The 15958-nt window shown below is 41.3% G+C and overlaps 1 protein-coding gene across 2 annotated transcripts in view; it reads right to left on the reverse strand.

Moving 5' to 3' along the window:
• LRP12 (LDL receptor related protein 12) overlaps positions 1 to 13836 on the reverse strand; it is a 31084-nt gene extending 17248 nt beyond the window's left edge. For both annotated transcript variants that reach the window (XM_044421771.1, XM_044421770.1), the window contains exon 1: positions 13513 to 13836. In XM_044421771.1, coding sequence (XP_044277706.1) covers positions 13513 to 13591 — 79 coding nt within the window. In that variant the 5' untranslated portion in view covers positions 13592 to 13836. The remainder of the gene's footprint in view (positions 1 to 13512) is intronic.
• Between the last annotated feature and the right edge of the window lie 2122 nt (positions 13837 to 15958).

The following is a 15958-nucleotide window of genomic DNA, read 5'->3' on the forward strand; positions in this document are numbered from 1 at the left end:
AGGTGGAAGTATTTATTTATGCACTGCCTTTTTCCTTTTCAAACGAAATTAAGGTGGCTTACATGTTCTCCTCCTCCTCCAATTTATTCTATGAGATTCATTATGCTGAGAACCAGTGACTGACTGGAAGTCACCTAGAGAGGTTCATGGCTGAGCAAGGACTAGACCCTGGATCTCCTGAATCCCAATTTAACACTCTAGTTACCATGCCACACTGGTTCTCAGAAATGTACAGTTTCTAGAAACTTTAAAGCCATGAGAAAAATGTACTCCCTCACTACTTTCCTCTGAGAAAAAAACAGATTTGGGGGAAAACTAGTAACAATAGCAATAACAGTAAGTTTTGTTTCATTTCATTTTGTGTAAAAGCACTCTTCATAGATCTAAAGTTGTTTTAGCATAGTCTTCCCCAACCTGGCACCTTCAGGGTAGTTTGGACTTCAGTTCCCATCAGACTCACTGAGCATGGCCAATGGGCAGCAAACCGTCTTTATGTTTCTAAAGTTTTTTATTCATTTGTTTAGTGATATTTATATACCACTAAATATAATCAAATCCTAAGCAAGTAATTTGGTATGCTCATAAAATTGTCATTATACTTTAAAATGTTCTAAAGTAAACTCAGATCATTACATTTCTGATTGTATGAATAAAGTATATCTTTAAATGTAATATATCAACATAATTATTTTTGAACAAACCAAGACTTACATAACATATCCTATATTATATCTGACCAAAGAAAACTTCATCACATAGTTCAGAAACATCTGAATCAATTCTAGAAGCCAGAAGCAGCAGAAAGAACTGGGGGCAGAGGAAAACTAGTATACAACAGCTGTTCCTGTTTTTAAGGAAGTTTAAGGAAATTCCTAAGCCTCTTCTGTTTGTGGGGTGGAGATTAGGGAAATCTGATCCGAATGAAAAGTTACTGAAATTTTATTCAGCTGGGAAGGACCATTTATTCAGCTGAAGAACCATTAGGAATGGTTATCACTATAGCAATTAATTACTGAGTTTCCTATATGTCTAGACGGCTTATCTAGCAGGAGCAATTAAAAGGTTTCAGAGCTGAGGCAGCATTACCTAGCAGTGAGGTCTGAGAACATTATTAGAAACAGAGAGTGCGAGTTCTGTGGACACAAGCCTCAAAAGTATTATCAAAAAAGGAAAGATAGGAGGGATAACCCATATGTTGTATGCAGCCCCGAGGCTTCGCGAATGGGGCGGCATAAAAATGTTTTAATAAATAAATAAATAAATAAATATGCTGTTCCATTGCATATGTTACAGTGAAAGGATACACTATAGTTTTTTCCCCCATGTGGGTTTTAGAGCAGAACTATATTTATTGACTGCTACAGAATCTAACTAGAGCAAGCTAAGAAATACAGGATCCTGTAGATCAAAGCTGGAGCTGTTCAGAATTCACATTTTCTTTCATGTTATGATATGGTAATTCTACTCACACGCTGGGAAAAGTGGGCATGACTTGGAACATCCCTAAATGTCTATCCATAAAATACATACTGGATCGATAATTTTAAGGAAGGATTCCAAGAAGGTGGCTTAATATATATAAAGTGGAAGACAGTTTCACAGAAAAAGAACTGAGTAAAGGGGATTGGGTTATATAAAATTAACCTGCACAAAGTAAAGAAGGTGACACGCAGAAAGTATGATAATATGGAACAAATTCCATACATTAGGCTCTTAAAGGGCAACAGTAATGCCAGTGTCAGTACCTAATTCAGACACAAAGAAGCTTCTGTATATGTGATGACTTTTGCCCTATACTTCTATTTATCTTGCTTCGCCTGCTTCTGTTTCTATGGCCTTCTAGTCTACCATCACTTCAAGCTATTGTCACCCACTCAGGTTTGAAAAAAAATCCCAGCTTTTCCTTGGTAAAGAGAACAAGTTGTGATTAATGTCAAAGAAGGAGAAAAAATAGATATAAACTAAAAGCAGAAGAACACTTTCCATTTTTGTGTGGTTAAAATTAATTGAACATATTTTTAACACATGCACCTACAAAGCAGTTTTGACAACCTGAAAGCAAATTCTGTAGGGACAATCTGGTTTGACTGTCCAAGCTGGAGAATATATTTCTAAGCAAAGATGTTTAATTAGTAATATCCCTAAGCACAATGAGCTAGCTACATTTATATTCCAAACCAGGTAAATATGAACTATATCATCATTAATTTTTATTTTTCTCTAGACAGCAGCTAATTTACCTAGGGACTCTTCCCTCCTCCCACCTTCAGGCAAAAGCAGTTGCTGTAGTAAGAAAAAAAGGAAGGGCAGCCTATATTGTGATTTTATTATTTCCCTGGTGAGGGAAAGTTGTGTCTTCTTTGAGGATAAACGAAAAGCAAGTGCTTCCAGACTGGTAAGACTGTGGGGCAAGATGCAAGCTGGCAGAGGTCTTTTCAGTAACAGGAATCACTGTCCTAGTTGTCATACCTGGATGCCAGAATAGACACACTGAGGTTTCTGTACAAGCAGTGTCTCATTAAAAGTCTAATGTGCAACCTGGCTAAAAGAGATGTGACAGGAAAGGTTAAAAGCCCCAGACATAAGACCTAGAACTTAAATTCTGCCTGGAAAGCAGAAAGCTTAGTTCAAAGACTTGGTTAAGGGGCTATGAGTGCAGCAATGGAAAGAACAGTTGTTAGAAGCATTCTATTCTGAGCTGAATGAATTGAGGCAAGAGTAGAAATTCACTACATTTTTAGAGAATGACATAAGGATGCACGACAATTAACTGCCAAAACGTAAAGGCTGTCTGCCTCAGAGGTGCCTTGCTAGGACATTGCCTGCTTTGAGCTTCTCAAAGAAGGAGCAGAATAGAAACTGAGGGGGTCTGTATTTCTTCTAGAATATGCCCCCCACCCCCAGTTAATTTAACACGCATCAGTCCACTTTCTGCTGTCTGACACCTGGACATGCAGATTATCCAGAAGGAACAGTGAGGAACTTGTTTTAAATTGTACATGCCCAATGCATACAATGTCTGTGTTATACAATATGTTGGAAGTAGCAGGTGCATTTTAAGTGATTATAGCTATGTATTGTGAGTTTAGCACTTGTAGATGTTTTCGATACTTCAGCTGATAGCTGTACTATTTTAGTTGTTTTGAAAATCATAACCTTAAAAATGAATAACAAAAATTAGGCTTGAGATAATGCTGCGGATCTTCATGATGCAATCATGAAGGAGGTATAGGATTGGAGGTATAGGATTGACGCCTAATATACATTTTTATAACTAGTTAAAGTTTGTTTAGTAACTTGTAGACCAATATACTATTTAAAAATATCTAAATAACTGCACATTGATTTGGTATTAACAAAACAAACAAGTTTCTTTTGGCATGGTCTTGTCCCTCACGCTATTCAACATCTACACAACACTTTGAAATGTGTTGTCATCAGTATGCTGACAACACACAGCTCTGTTTCTCCTTTGTATCTATAGCAGGTGAGGCTGTGGATGTGCTAAACAGGTGCCTGGCTACGACAATGGGCTGGGTGAGGGCTAGCAAACTGAAGCTTAATTCAGACAAGAGTGAGATGCTTTTAGTGGATGGTTCTGACTGGATCGAGGGAATTCAACCTGTTCTAGATGTGGTTACATTCCCCTTGAAAGGAACAGGTTTGTAGTGTGGGAATGCTCCTTGATCCATCTTTGTCAGTTGAAGCCTAAGTAGCTTCAGTGGCTTGGAGTTCCTTCTGCCAGCTTCAGCTGTTGGATCAGCTATGCCCCTATCTGGACAGAGATAGACAGTTATCAGTGATCTATGCTCTAGTAATCTCTAAACTAGATGATTACAATGCAGTCCACATGGGGCTGCCCTTAAAGGCTGTTTGGAAGCTGCAGCTTGTAGAAAAAGTGGCAGTCAGACTAATAACAAGGACCAGATGGTCAGATCATATAACTCCAATTCTGGCCTGCTTGCACTGGCTGCCAATATGCTTCTGAGCATAATTTGAGGTGTCGGTTTTAACCTATAATGCCCCACATGGCCTGGGACCACAATACCTGACAGAATGCCTCTCCCAACCACCACCTACCTAGACATGATGTTCAGCCTCTGGGGCCTGCTGCTGAAGAAGGTTTGGTTGGTGGCAACAAGGAGGGCCTTTTCAGTAATGGCCCTCAAGCTGTGGAATGAGCTCCTTACTAAGGCCAGCCTGGTACCAACCTTGCTATCTATTTGGTTCCAGGTCAAGACTGTCCTCTACTGCAGCGTATTTAACTAGTTGGGGATTTGTTAGTTTTTAATCCAGGTTCAACCAAGTTTTATCTTGCTTATCAGAATTTTATATTTAAGCATGGTTTTAAATGTGGTACTTTAAATGTAGCTTTAAATTGTTTGTATGGTATTTTTTCCTTAAAGTTTTTATATTGTGGTGCATTTTAGACTGTTTTAATGGATTGTTGTATCCTGCCCGAAAAGCTTCAACTACTGGGTAGTACAGAAAGTAAATAAATGCTTCTTGTTTAACTTACAGAGTGATCTTCTAGCCACTAGACAATGTCTAAATGGACACGGGGTTGTTTGGATTTCCATATCCAATCTACCTCACAGGGTTGTTGTGGGGATAAGACTGAGCAAGAGTAGAATGATGTAAAGCACTTCAAGTTCTTTAAAAATGGGGAAAGGTGGGATATACATGTAGTAAATAAAACAAATATTAAAACAGCTCTAACCTCTACCTGGGAATCTGCATCCAGCTCTTCCCTGCTACCTCCACAGTTGGCAGGAAAAGAATAATTCTGGCTGCCTTTCTAAGGTCGCAAGGGCACTCTCAGGCTAGAGTTAGGTGGTGGGTGAGGAAGACACCAGCACCATTGAGATATGATGTATCCTGGTTTCAGCCACCCCCACTCCTTATGCTTTGCACAGTGAAAGGACCACAGAGGCAAGCCTCCTCCTACTCTGCACAGGATACCCACAATCCTCTGAGTTCAGAGGATTACAGGTAGTTCCATTGGATTCTAACCCTAAGAAATCTGATTTTCCATTCTCAGCTAGTTCTGAGGGGTCTTGTAGGAACTTACTTACAGTTTAACTTACACTGGAAACATTTTAAGTAAAACTGTGCTTTTGCTAATCATTCCTACTTTTAGCACTCTCTGCACTTAAATACTAATCTTGTGTCTCACTTAAATCTGTGTTCCTGTCTGGTTGTTGTTCTGCTGCAAGCAGAACAGGACAAAGCCTTGCTAATGAAAAGCCTTTATTACGTTAAATATGACCAGCTAAACTGGCTTTTAGAAGGATTGAAAATGTTAATAATAAAAGAAACAGGCAATGTTAGAATACTGACCATTAGGGAAATGTGTCTTAATTAAAACAAATTGATTCCAAACTGAATACCTCTCCTTTCTTTCCAACTGAAAAGCATAAATCACACATTTCAAGGCGGATCCTCTTGCTTAAGGTTTCATCATTTGGAGCATCAAGTTTTAGTCTGACACCTTATCTTAAGAATAATTATGTTAGGTATTCCCCACCACCACCCACATTAGCCGCTGACTAAACTTTCTCACAAATTTTGAAACTTATTCTTGGCAACTGCCTGGTTTATCTTTGAGTCTATAATGGCCTTGGTAATCCAGCTGTGGATTCTGGCCCCTCCCCTTCATCTGACTCAGAATCTGATTTTACAACCTTTGAAGAGGATGGTGTCCAATCCCCACAGTGTCTACTTGTCATGTAGATTAAATCAAACAATTGATTCTTGTTAAGCCAAGATATGCACAAAGCTTTCATTTGTGCATGGTTCCCTTTTGCAGGAGCAATGTAATGTCTCAGTCCGCAGGCTATGATTACACCAGGAAGTCTCAAATTATAATTTTCACCCAAACTAATACATTCTGATTACCATCTTTGGAAAAGCCAAGATATACTAATATCTCAGGTTGCTCCAGAGCTTGGACTGAATGGGAAAAATGGTTAATAAGCTGAAATATGATGGGCCAAATGCAGGCAGTTAATAGCACACATATATTTAGTTGTTAGCAGACCTTATTTCTGCCTTCTGCTTAGATATGTGAAGACCTAGGAAAACAAAAAATAATTGAAGGTTTTTCTGATTACAGTTTTTGTTTTTTTCTGAAAAACTGAATAACTCTGGATTACAAACTTTCTTTTTTCATAAATTAAGACAATATGTTTATATATTGTTACTCAGGCTCTACTACCCACAATTGATTTCTAAAAAACTAAAGATGTAAAATGGCTAGAAATTTATTTATTATACTTATATCTCATCCTTTTTCTTTCAAGCAACTCAAGATGGTTGACATAATTCTCCTCCTCCTCTTAATCTTATCCTTACAACAAGAAGAACTCTATGAGGTAGTTTGGGCTGAGAGTTTCTGACTGGCCCAAAGTCATCCAGTGGGCTCTATGGCTAAATGGGGACAAGAATCCAGACTGCCTGTATCCAAGTCCTACACCCTTAAGCACTACATAGCACTAGCTTTCAACATGCCAGAAAGTGCTTTTTAAAACCTTTCTCTAAAAGCATAATTAACAGTCCATTCTTTATTTCATACCACATCATGGGATATTTGGCATCCCACAGCTTCCATCCTATACTGTAATTTACACATGCATAATCTTACTGACTTGCCCTTCTAGAATACTGCAACCAAGTGCCTAGTGTGAAAGGTCCCCAAATTTAGGCCGCTTGCCTTTTATATTTTTCCTATAAACCAAAACATGGCTAGGGCCCAATAATAATAATAATAATATAATATTCAAAGCATTTCTATACCATCTATAGCATGGGCTGGATCCGGCCCGCCATGCCCATTTATCCGGCCCGCCATAGCTCGCAATGTGTGCACACGCCTGTGGTGAGGTGCCGGCTTGCTCGCAAGGAGATAGTTTTGGACTCACTCAGAGAAAAGGATCTTCTTGCGAGCAAGCCTCAAATTACCTGTACTTGCTGACAAATAAAAGCCATTCTTATTTTGACTGAAAACTTCTTGGGGAAAATTTCAGACAGAATGTTTTTTATATGCAGCATTTTTCTACCCCATGGCACTTTTATCTGGGGTAAAAAACGACCCCAAATGTGACTAGTGCTAGTTTTATGTTGAGGCAAGAAGAGAATTAAAAGTTCATTTCACCAAAGCTTCAGTTTTCCTGCATTTCAGTCCTTATCTCTTTCTTGTCTATGCAACTTGATACTTGCTCAGCATTTGTGGCTTGTTCTGCAATCAAGAAGCTTCTATCTTTTCCACCATCAATAAAAATACTTAATATAGACAGAGTCATTACCACAGTTTGCATACTTAGCCTTGCACAGGAAATGGGTCTTGCAGAACATGAAAAAGTAAGAAAAGGAAATCACTGCTAGATGAGGATCAAAACAGTAAAAAAAAACAGTATTTTGCTAAAATTATTTAAGAGTAAGCTATTTGAATAAAGGACTATTTTGTAGATCTTTTGATTAAACTTTGGAGGGGAAGGTCTCATCTGTTTGCAAAGGAGCACAGTTAATTCATAGCTGGGAGGTGACAGAAAGAATACAATTAATAATATTAGAGCTGAAGTGACAATGTCAGAGGCCTAAGTAAAATCATAACCTGTCAGATCTCATGTCTTGTATACCTGCGGTCCCTAAGATGATTAAAAAATACCTTGCTCCTTCGAATAGCAAAGTGTTCTTACTGTCATGGTATGGTTTACAACAGATAAGTATGCTTAACCCAACATCCATTTGTGCTAATCTAGAAAGCTTTAATTACAAATACAGTGCAGCTTAGCCCTGCATATCCAGTTGAAGTAAGTTGCACTGAAATTTATGAGTTTAATTTTAAGGTAACTGTGCTTAGGACTGGGCCCAGAGTCTTTACAGCAACCTTTGCAAATATAATGATGGCCAAAAGCAACAGGGACAGCTTCACAGGCATACAGCATATTATCTGCAAGAAGCACAGTGAAAAGGAAAGAACAGGGAACACTCAAAGGTAATGTTAAGGCCACACCATATCTTCCTTTTCACACTGTGCAGCCATGCTGTTCCACTATTTAACATTGGGGGACCTGCACTAAAGGTGCTGAGGCAAAGCAACACCAAACACTCAAGCAAGCTTTTGATGTGATCCAAACTGGACTGCATGACATCATTAAGGTTGTCATGGTACAGCAGCAGGTGCTGAGCTTTTCTCCAGTTCCCTACTTGATAAGTGGTATAGATCACTTATAAAGTTGGAAACCAAAGATTTTGAGGGATGTGCCTCAAAGCTACCCATTTAAAATTACAACAAAGGTTAATCCTCTAATAAAGCTTCAGGTTTTATTAGACTAGAAGCTAAGTAGTTTGATATTAGTTATTAACTGTATTGTGGGATGGGAGAGTGCTACTAACGAATGACTGCAACTTCTGTATTTAGAAGTTTTAAAATATAGGAAAAGAATTGGCCGAATCCTAAAGGCATTGCTTGGGAGTAAATTCCACTGAAATTAATATTAACTTTTATAGAATGCATGGGAGAATATATTCATAATGTGTTTAAATACAGCTGTATTGTAGAAGCTAAAAGTCAAGAACAGAAGGGATCTAATCATCTTCCTTATTACAGGCTAGAAAAGGCTTCAAACAATGAAGGAAGAATGAAATTTTAAGAATTACACAGCTGTTGCAGCAACCTTGTATAAAAGGAAATCTAAGGAAGGTCAAAAGTTCAGCAACATATTAATAATTCCACAATCCTAATGAATATGTAGGTGGCTGACAACCAGCATTTATAGCTAAGCATGGACCTTAGCTATGAACACACCAGGCTTATTTAGAAAGTATCTAGCCAACTTTACAGCAGAAGCATAGCCTGAAACCTTCAAGCAAAGATTTAACACACCAGATGTATCAAGTACTTTAAATGTACTTTAAAGTACATTTCCATCAAGAACACTAAAAAAAGTGAGATGAAAGAATAACAGCTTAGAACAAGAAATAGCCTGCAGACTTGCCAAATACAATACAAAGACAATACAAAAATAGGAAATAATAGACAATATCCAATACTGCTACTGCACTCTCACGGCTTACCATGCTTACAGGGCCCACCAGGAACTAACACTTCCAACAGCAACACTGGAAATGGGTGGCAATGTTTATTTCCTGAACAGGGTAGATCAGTGGAGCTTTTTTTGCAAATTCTGCAGACCTACCAGAAATTATAGTGCTTTGGCTCTTTCTGGAATGCTGCATGATCCATTTGCTTATTACCATTGTGCTAATGGTCATTTCCATTAACATGGGAACAACATTGGATACTGACTCTTATTTGCGAGCACTGTGTTTCACCATTATGATAAACCAGTGCTTTCTAATGCATTACTACCACACACTTTCAGAGACATACTGTGTTACTCACAAGGGTAGATTTACTTAATAGGATTTGTTCTTTTTAACTCTGGTTTCAAACAAGTGAAGAATAAAAATAACTGAGGCCAAAATGAATAGTTAAGATAACTATTGGGTGCAATCCTTTAGGGGTGCTTGTAACCCTCTGAACTTGGAGGACTATGGGCACTACTCTGGAGAGCAGCTCCTTAGCTTGATACACTTCTCACTCTGCAAGACAGAGAAAGCAAATATCCGTGTCTAAGTGCAGCACTCTAGAGTAGAAGGAAGAGGGCTATGGGGCTGTCAGGGTGCATCATACATTGGTAGTGGTAGTGCCCCTTCCAACTCCTTTTCTGAGGTTACTTTTAAGACATGGGAGAAGCTGTTCATTCTTTCCACATTGAATGTAAAAGGGGTGGCAGATCCAAGTGAGGATCCCCAGTTACAAGGTTGGAGTGATTCTCCAACCCTGTAGTTGGACATTTGAAAAATCTAAGGCCATCTAGATGCTGTCTAAGGGCCGTGGGACTGTGATGTTACCATTTCTCTGACTGGAGAACTGTAACTATCACTGTTCCCTTAGTAGTAAGTATTAAACCAATTTAAGTCCGTAGTATATATAGTATGCTGCCTATATAATATTACTTTCTCCACAAACAGTATGTGAAGAACATCCCACATCCCTGTTCCCCCATGTTGTTACTGAAGAAGGCATTCTGTTGTATTTAGAGGTGTGATAGCTGTTGGGGGTGCAGGGAACAGAATCCTCACTTTTGTTCTTTCTGTATTTTTTACTAAAGGAAAAAAAATGACATTTTGTGGAACGGAGAAAAAACCTCCTATTTAGAGCCAGTGTGGCGTAGTGGTTAAGAGCATGGGATTGGGACTCAGGTGACCTGGGTTCTAGTCCCCGCTCAGCCATGGAGCCAGCTGGGTGACTTTGGGCCAGTCACAGACTCTCAGCCCAACCTACCTCACAGAGTTGTTGTTGTGGGGATAAGATGGAGGAGGAGAGATGATGTAAGCTGCCTTGAACCCTTTGTAGGAAAAAGGCAGGATATAAATTGAAAATAAAATCTTTTGCAATGAGTGAAATACTCAGAATATGCAATATGAATATTTGTATGTAAGAATCTATAACGCTGAATCCCTCAACATACTGCAGTCAATTTTTTAATGTTGTTATAGAGTGCAACTTCATTTCCAAATTTGCTATTAGTTCTTAATACTATGAGACTTCCTTTTTTCAACAAAATGTTTTGTACATATTTTCAATCTATATTTTCCCCTCTGCTTCTCAAAGCAAAATTACATTTGTTCATTTATTTAAAATAGTTTTATACCACCTGTCATGTACATGCCTCAGCACTTTAGAACACTAAAATTATAATGCAAATGTAATTAGGCTACAGTTATATTTATAAAACAACAATTTGATTTAAAATGAACCCAAATGTTACATTTACATTAAAGGTTACATGTCATGAGTTTGACTCATGAGCCGACATCAAATACATGATTAAAAAAAGAGAAAAATTGTTCAGGGCACAATCCTATCAATTATGTCTTTGAAGCTTGTAAGCCCCAGAACTTGGAGGCTTATGAGCACCCTGTTGAGAGCAGGAAGAGCAGCAAAAGCAATCTCTCCTCAGATCTCTGTTTCTCACCTTGAATCTGGGAATCTGTATTATCCTGTGGCCTCTTTGGCACTGTCTAGGGACCAGAGGATTGCCCACTTCAGATGCCATGTCCTCTGCTGCAGATGCACGTAAGCCTGTGAACTCAGAGGCATCTTTGCATTAAGTACACAGAGGGAGGTACTGCCACTGTGGTGCCTCATGACATGTATTGCATCTAGTTGGCTGTTTTTGGCTGAGGAAGGAAGGAAGGAAGCTGAGCCACTAATAGGAAATGGTGCAAGCTGCTGGTCTCACACTCCTCCCCTCCCTGCTCCCCAGCACAGCCCCTTCCCACCTCGCCAAGGCCCAGCTGCATTCTTGAAGAGACAGCCAGCATTGTTCCTTCCAGCCAGTTGCCAGGGGGGTGAGGCAGGGGTTTGGTCTTTGGAGTGTCAGCTCCAAGGCTGCAGAAAGTTGGAACCGGGGCGCTGAATAAACATATGGGCACCCAGATAATGTTGGGAGGCCATAGGGTTGTCTCTTTAAAGTGTTATACTACAAATCATTTATTACATTTATAGATCTGTATTTATAGTTATCAACCAGACAGCATGAATATTTACTTTTTATCTCATGGAAAAACACTTTCTGTTCAGTAATGACCAACTTTCCCCCCCTGAAAGTTCTGGACACTTGGCTGCAATCCAGCAAGCCCATCTTTGCGTTAGTTCATGGATCTTTGCTTCAAACAAGTGATTTTGCTTAGTTCACAGAGAGAAAACACAACTGTCAGTTCATATGTACCTGTAACCAGATATAATTATGTAGTACAAAAGGCATGCAAGGTACATATGATGACAAGCTTTAGATTACCTTCCTAGGAAGTATTAAGTATTTATATATAAACCAGTGTGTTTATATATGTCGTGAGTGGAGCCAGCTAGAGCTGGGGGGGGGGTCAGTCCCGATGGGCTGGGAGGCCCCTTCTGACTCACTCTATTTCTATGTTTCTATGTGTTTATTATTATAGCAACCACTTAGTATGAACTGTCATTCAGGAATTGTATGGCTGACAAACGAAACTTGATTTTAATGGATCATTATATGTATAAAGAGAAATGAGGATCTCTAATCCTTAATGAGGTTTAGGATGTGTATTATACTGTCACACAATCCCTTACATAAGAACTGTATGACAACATGATTGAGTGAAGGTGTACAGATGCAAAAAATGACTAGATACTGAAAAGAATTTAAACCAAAGCCTACTGTCTCCATGCTTTTGCTTTATTTGGACAATGATTATTCTCACAAAACATTATATAAAGTTGCATGAACTGCCCACCTCTTGTGCATAACATCATTAGTATAAAATCAAGGTTTTTCTAGTGCATTGTTCAACGTTACAGAAAAGTCCTCCATGTTTGTAGAAAATGATGGTACTGTGTCTGTAGAAAGCCTCCATTGTTGCAGAGCTCCATGAAGCAAACATACATCTTCCACAACCAAATACATATACATTTAAAATTAATTTTGCTGTGGAACTGGGTTATTTAAAGTCATTTGCTGAAAGTACTCTAGGAAGAACTATAGGCTAGAAACAGAGTAAAAATATACATGGATTTTTTTATTCAGAAGGCAGTGGAACTTCAAGATCTGAGCTAATTTGCTAACTACATCTAAGAAAAGAAGTTCTATGACATCACCTGTCTTCGATATGACAGTGTTTGTGGTATCAAAGGCATCAATGTGAAAAATAAAATGAAAGGCCAAAGAGCACAGGCCTATGTGAATGCATCAACATCCCTGGAAGGTTAGAGACATGTTGTCAAACCTCACTCCATCATCTTAGCTTTAACAATTTATGTTTACATCTTACGTAGCCTCCCGTTAAAACGCATGGATGAGTAAAAGGGCGGAAATGAATTCTACAGGATTAGCGACAGTGGCCGGGAAGATACAAACAGGGCCTGGCTGTATTAAGGAATTAAATCAGTAGCGTCTGAGCATATACAGCAACAATTATTTTCACCGTGAACTTCATTCATTCCCCCCACCTCCCATGACCTCGAATCCGCAGGCACGTTACGTATAGCTGCGAGAGGCACTTGCAAAACAAAAGAAGCAGACAGCTGGGCCAAGCTCCCAGCCCGTTTAACAAGCCCCCGTCGAAGAAGCCCGAGACCCGCATTATTTCCAGCGACAAGGCATAGTTGTACAAATGCCAGAGGAATGCAATCAGCGGCACGAAACGGCTTGTTTTGCGGGTTCTTTGCCGCCGCGGGGAGAAGGGAGCCGAAAAACGCAAGCCCAGGAGGAGAAGGCGGAGGGGGAATAAACTCAGCTTCTCCAAGAGGGGGAAGCATGAAGGCGGCTTTGTCTCTCCCCGCCCCCTCCCATATTATATGGTACATGGAGGGCTTAGGGACAAAGAGCGAGAGAGCGAAAGGGGGAGCGGAGCGGATGGTGCCGGCCCGGGGAGCGGGGGCACAGCCCGTCCAGCAGCGGGACTTACCGCAACAGGAGAGGGCGAGGAGCAGGAACTGCGCTGACCTCCAAGCAAGGGACCCTTTTGTCCTCCAGCAAGAGGCCATAACACCGCCACGGGGGAGGGGGAGGAGGAGGAGACGGGAGAGCCGGAGTTGCCGTCGCCGAGCCCCACAGCCAGCGCTCCCGCGGTGGGAGGGCCTAGGCGTCGCCTCGCCGGGGAAGACTCAGCCGCCGCCGCCCGCGTGCCCTTTCTGCTCAGCCAGCCGCTGCGCGGGGAGCCATGAGCCGCCGCCGCCGCTGCTGCCGCCGCCAGCCTCGGCCTCCTCTCCTGTCTCGGGCAGCGCTCTCCTCCTCCGGCGGGCAGGAGGGGCTCCGCCGGCGCATCTGCGCATTGGAAAGTCGAGCCTCTCTCGGAAAACGGGGAGGAACCGGGGCAGGGCCTGCCTCTTACGGAGGAGGAGATGTCAGCCCGACGGCGGCGAAGACGCTCCTGCCGAACCGCCTCCTCATCCCTCCTCGCCCTCGTCCTTTCCTTCTCCTGAGCAGGGAGGGCTGTTGGCCGTTCGGTGACCCTAAACCAGCAAAAGGCGAACAGGTTTACTCAGCAGTAGTCTCAGTACAGTCAGTGGGAAGTCAGTTTCTTCCCGTCGAGTGCGTGGAGAATGACAGAGGTGCCCCCGCGTCCTTACGCATGTTTACTCGGAAGTCACCCTAAGTTCAGGTGACATCATGAAGTCCTCCCCCAGGTATGCCTACTCGGAAGCAAGGGCCATTGTTGGCGTACATCCGTTAGGTGTACTCACCTCGAAGTATGCTTAGGATATTGTACTGGGAGTCAGCTTCATTGAGCACAAGGGAACTTATTTTCAGTTAAGTATGAACGATGTGGAGCTGCCACTTTCCAAGGAAATGGGTATTACATGGCAGCCTGGAGTATCTGGCAGCATCCGATAGGATGCCCTTTTCAAGTCTTCCATAGCAGTGCTATCCTGTTTGGACAGAAATAAAGCATGGCTTCCTGGGGAAACCAGAAGTTGTAGGGTTTTTTCCTTTCTTTCTGAACAGGCACTGCATTGTGCTTTGTTGTACACACTGATTGGACCCGGACCCTTCCCTCAGTCGTAGCATGTTGACTTGGATACAGCACTTCAGCTACTGGGTGGTATAAAAATAAAATAAATATTTCTGGGACCCACATGACTTTTTCCAATTTATTTTGGCATGAAGCAACATACATACATTTCCACCAGATTCCTCACATTTTTAAAACACTTGCTCATGTCTAATACAGTTTTTTTTTTGGGGGGGGGTTTAAGGAAACAAACTCTTCTAGGGTGTAAGTTTAGGGAACTGGGAGTGGGCCAATCTGCCTATACATTACAAACTGGGAAAGTTGCCTGTTTATAATCTACAGTGTTTTGTTGTTGTTAGTCGCGAAGTTGTGTCTTACCCATCGCAACCCCATGGACAACATTCCTCCAGGCCTTCCTGTCCTCCACCATCCCCCGGAGTCCACTTAAGCTCACACCAACTGCTTCAGTGACTCCATCTAGCCTCCTCATCCTCTGCTGTCCCCTTCTTTTGCCATCTATTGTTCCCAGCATTAGGCTCTTCTCCAGAAAGTCCTTCCTTCTCATCAGGTGGCCAAAGTATTTGAGTTTCATCTTCAGGATCTGGCCTTCTAAAGAACAGTCAGGGTTGATTTCCTCTAGGACTGACCGGTTTGATCGCCTTGTGGTCCAAGGGACTTGCAGAAGTCTCCTCCAGCACCACAATTCAAAGGCCTCAATCCTTTGGCGCTCAGCTTTCCTTATGGTCCAGCTTTCACAGCCATACATTGCAACTGGGAGAACCATAGCCTTGACTACACACACTTTTGTTGGCAGGGTGATGTCTCTGCTTTTTAGTATGTTACCTAGATTCACTATAGCTTTCCTCCCCAGGAGCAAGCGTCTTTTAATTTCTTGGCTGCAGTCCCCATCTGTGGTGATCTTGGAGCCCAGGAAAATAAAATCTGTCACTACCTCCATTTCTTCCCCATCCATTTGCCAGGAAGTGAGAGGACCAGATGCCATGATCAACATTTTCTTAATGTTGAGTTTCATGCCAACTTTTGCACTCTCCTCCTTCACCCGCATCAAGAGGCTCTTTAGTTCCTCTTCACTTTCTGCCATGAGAGTGGTATCATCTGCATATCTGAGGTTGTTGATATTTCTCCCAGCAATCTTAATTCCAACTGGTGATCCATCTAGCCCCGCCTTTCTCATGATGTGCTCTGCATATAAGTTAAATAGGCAGGGCTACAGTATACAGCCTTGCTGAACTCCTTTCTCAATTTTGAACCAATCAGTGGTTCCGTGTTCAGTTCTCACTGTTGCTTCTTGACCCACATATAGGTTTCTCAAGAGACAAATAAGATGGTCTGGTACTCCCATCTCTTTAAGAACTTGCCACAACAAATTGTGGCAAGT

Source organism: Varanus komodoensis, unplaced genomic scaffold (assembly GCF_004798865.1).
Source record: "Varanus komodoensis strain SLA01 unplaced genomic scaffold, ASM479886v1 scaffold12, whole genome shotgun sequence".
Classification (NCBI taxonomy): Eukaryota; Metazoa; Chordata; class Lepidosauria; order Squamata; family Varanidae; genus Varanus; species Varanus komodoensis.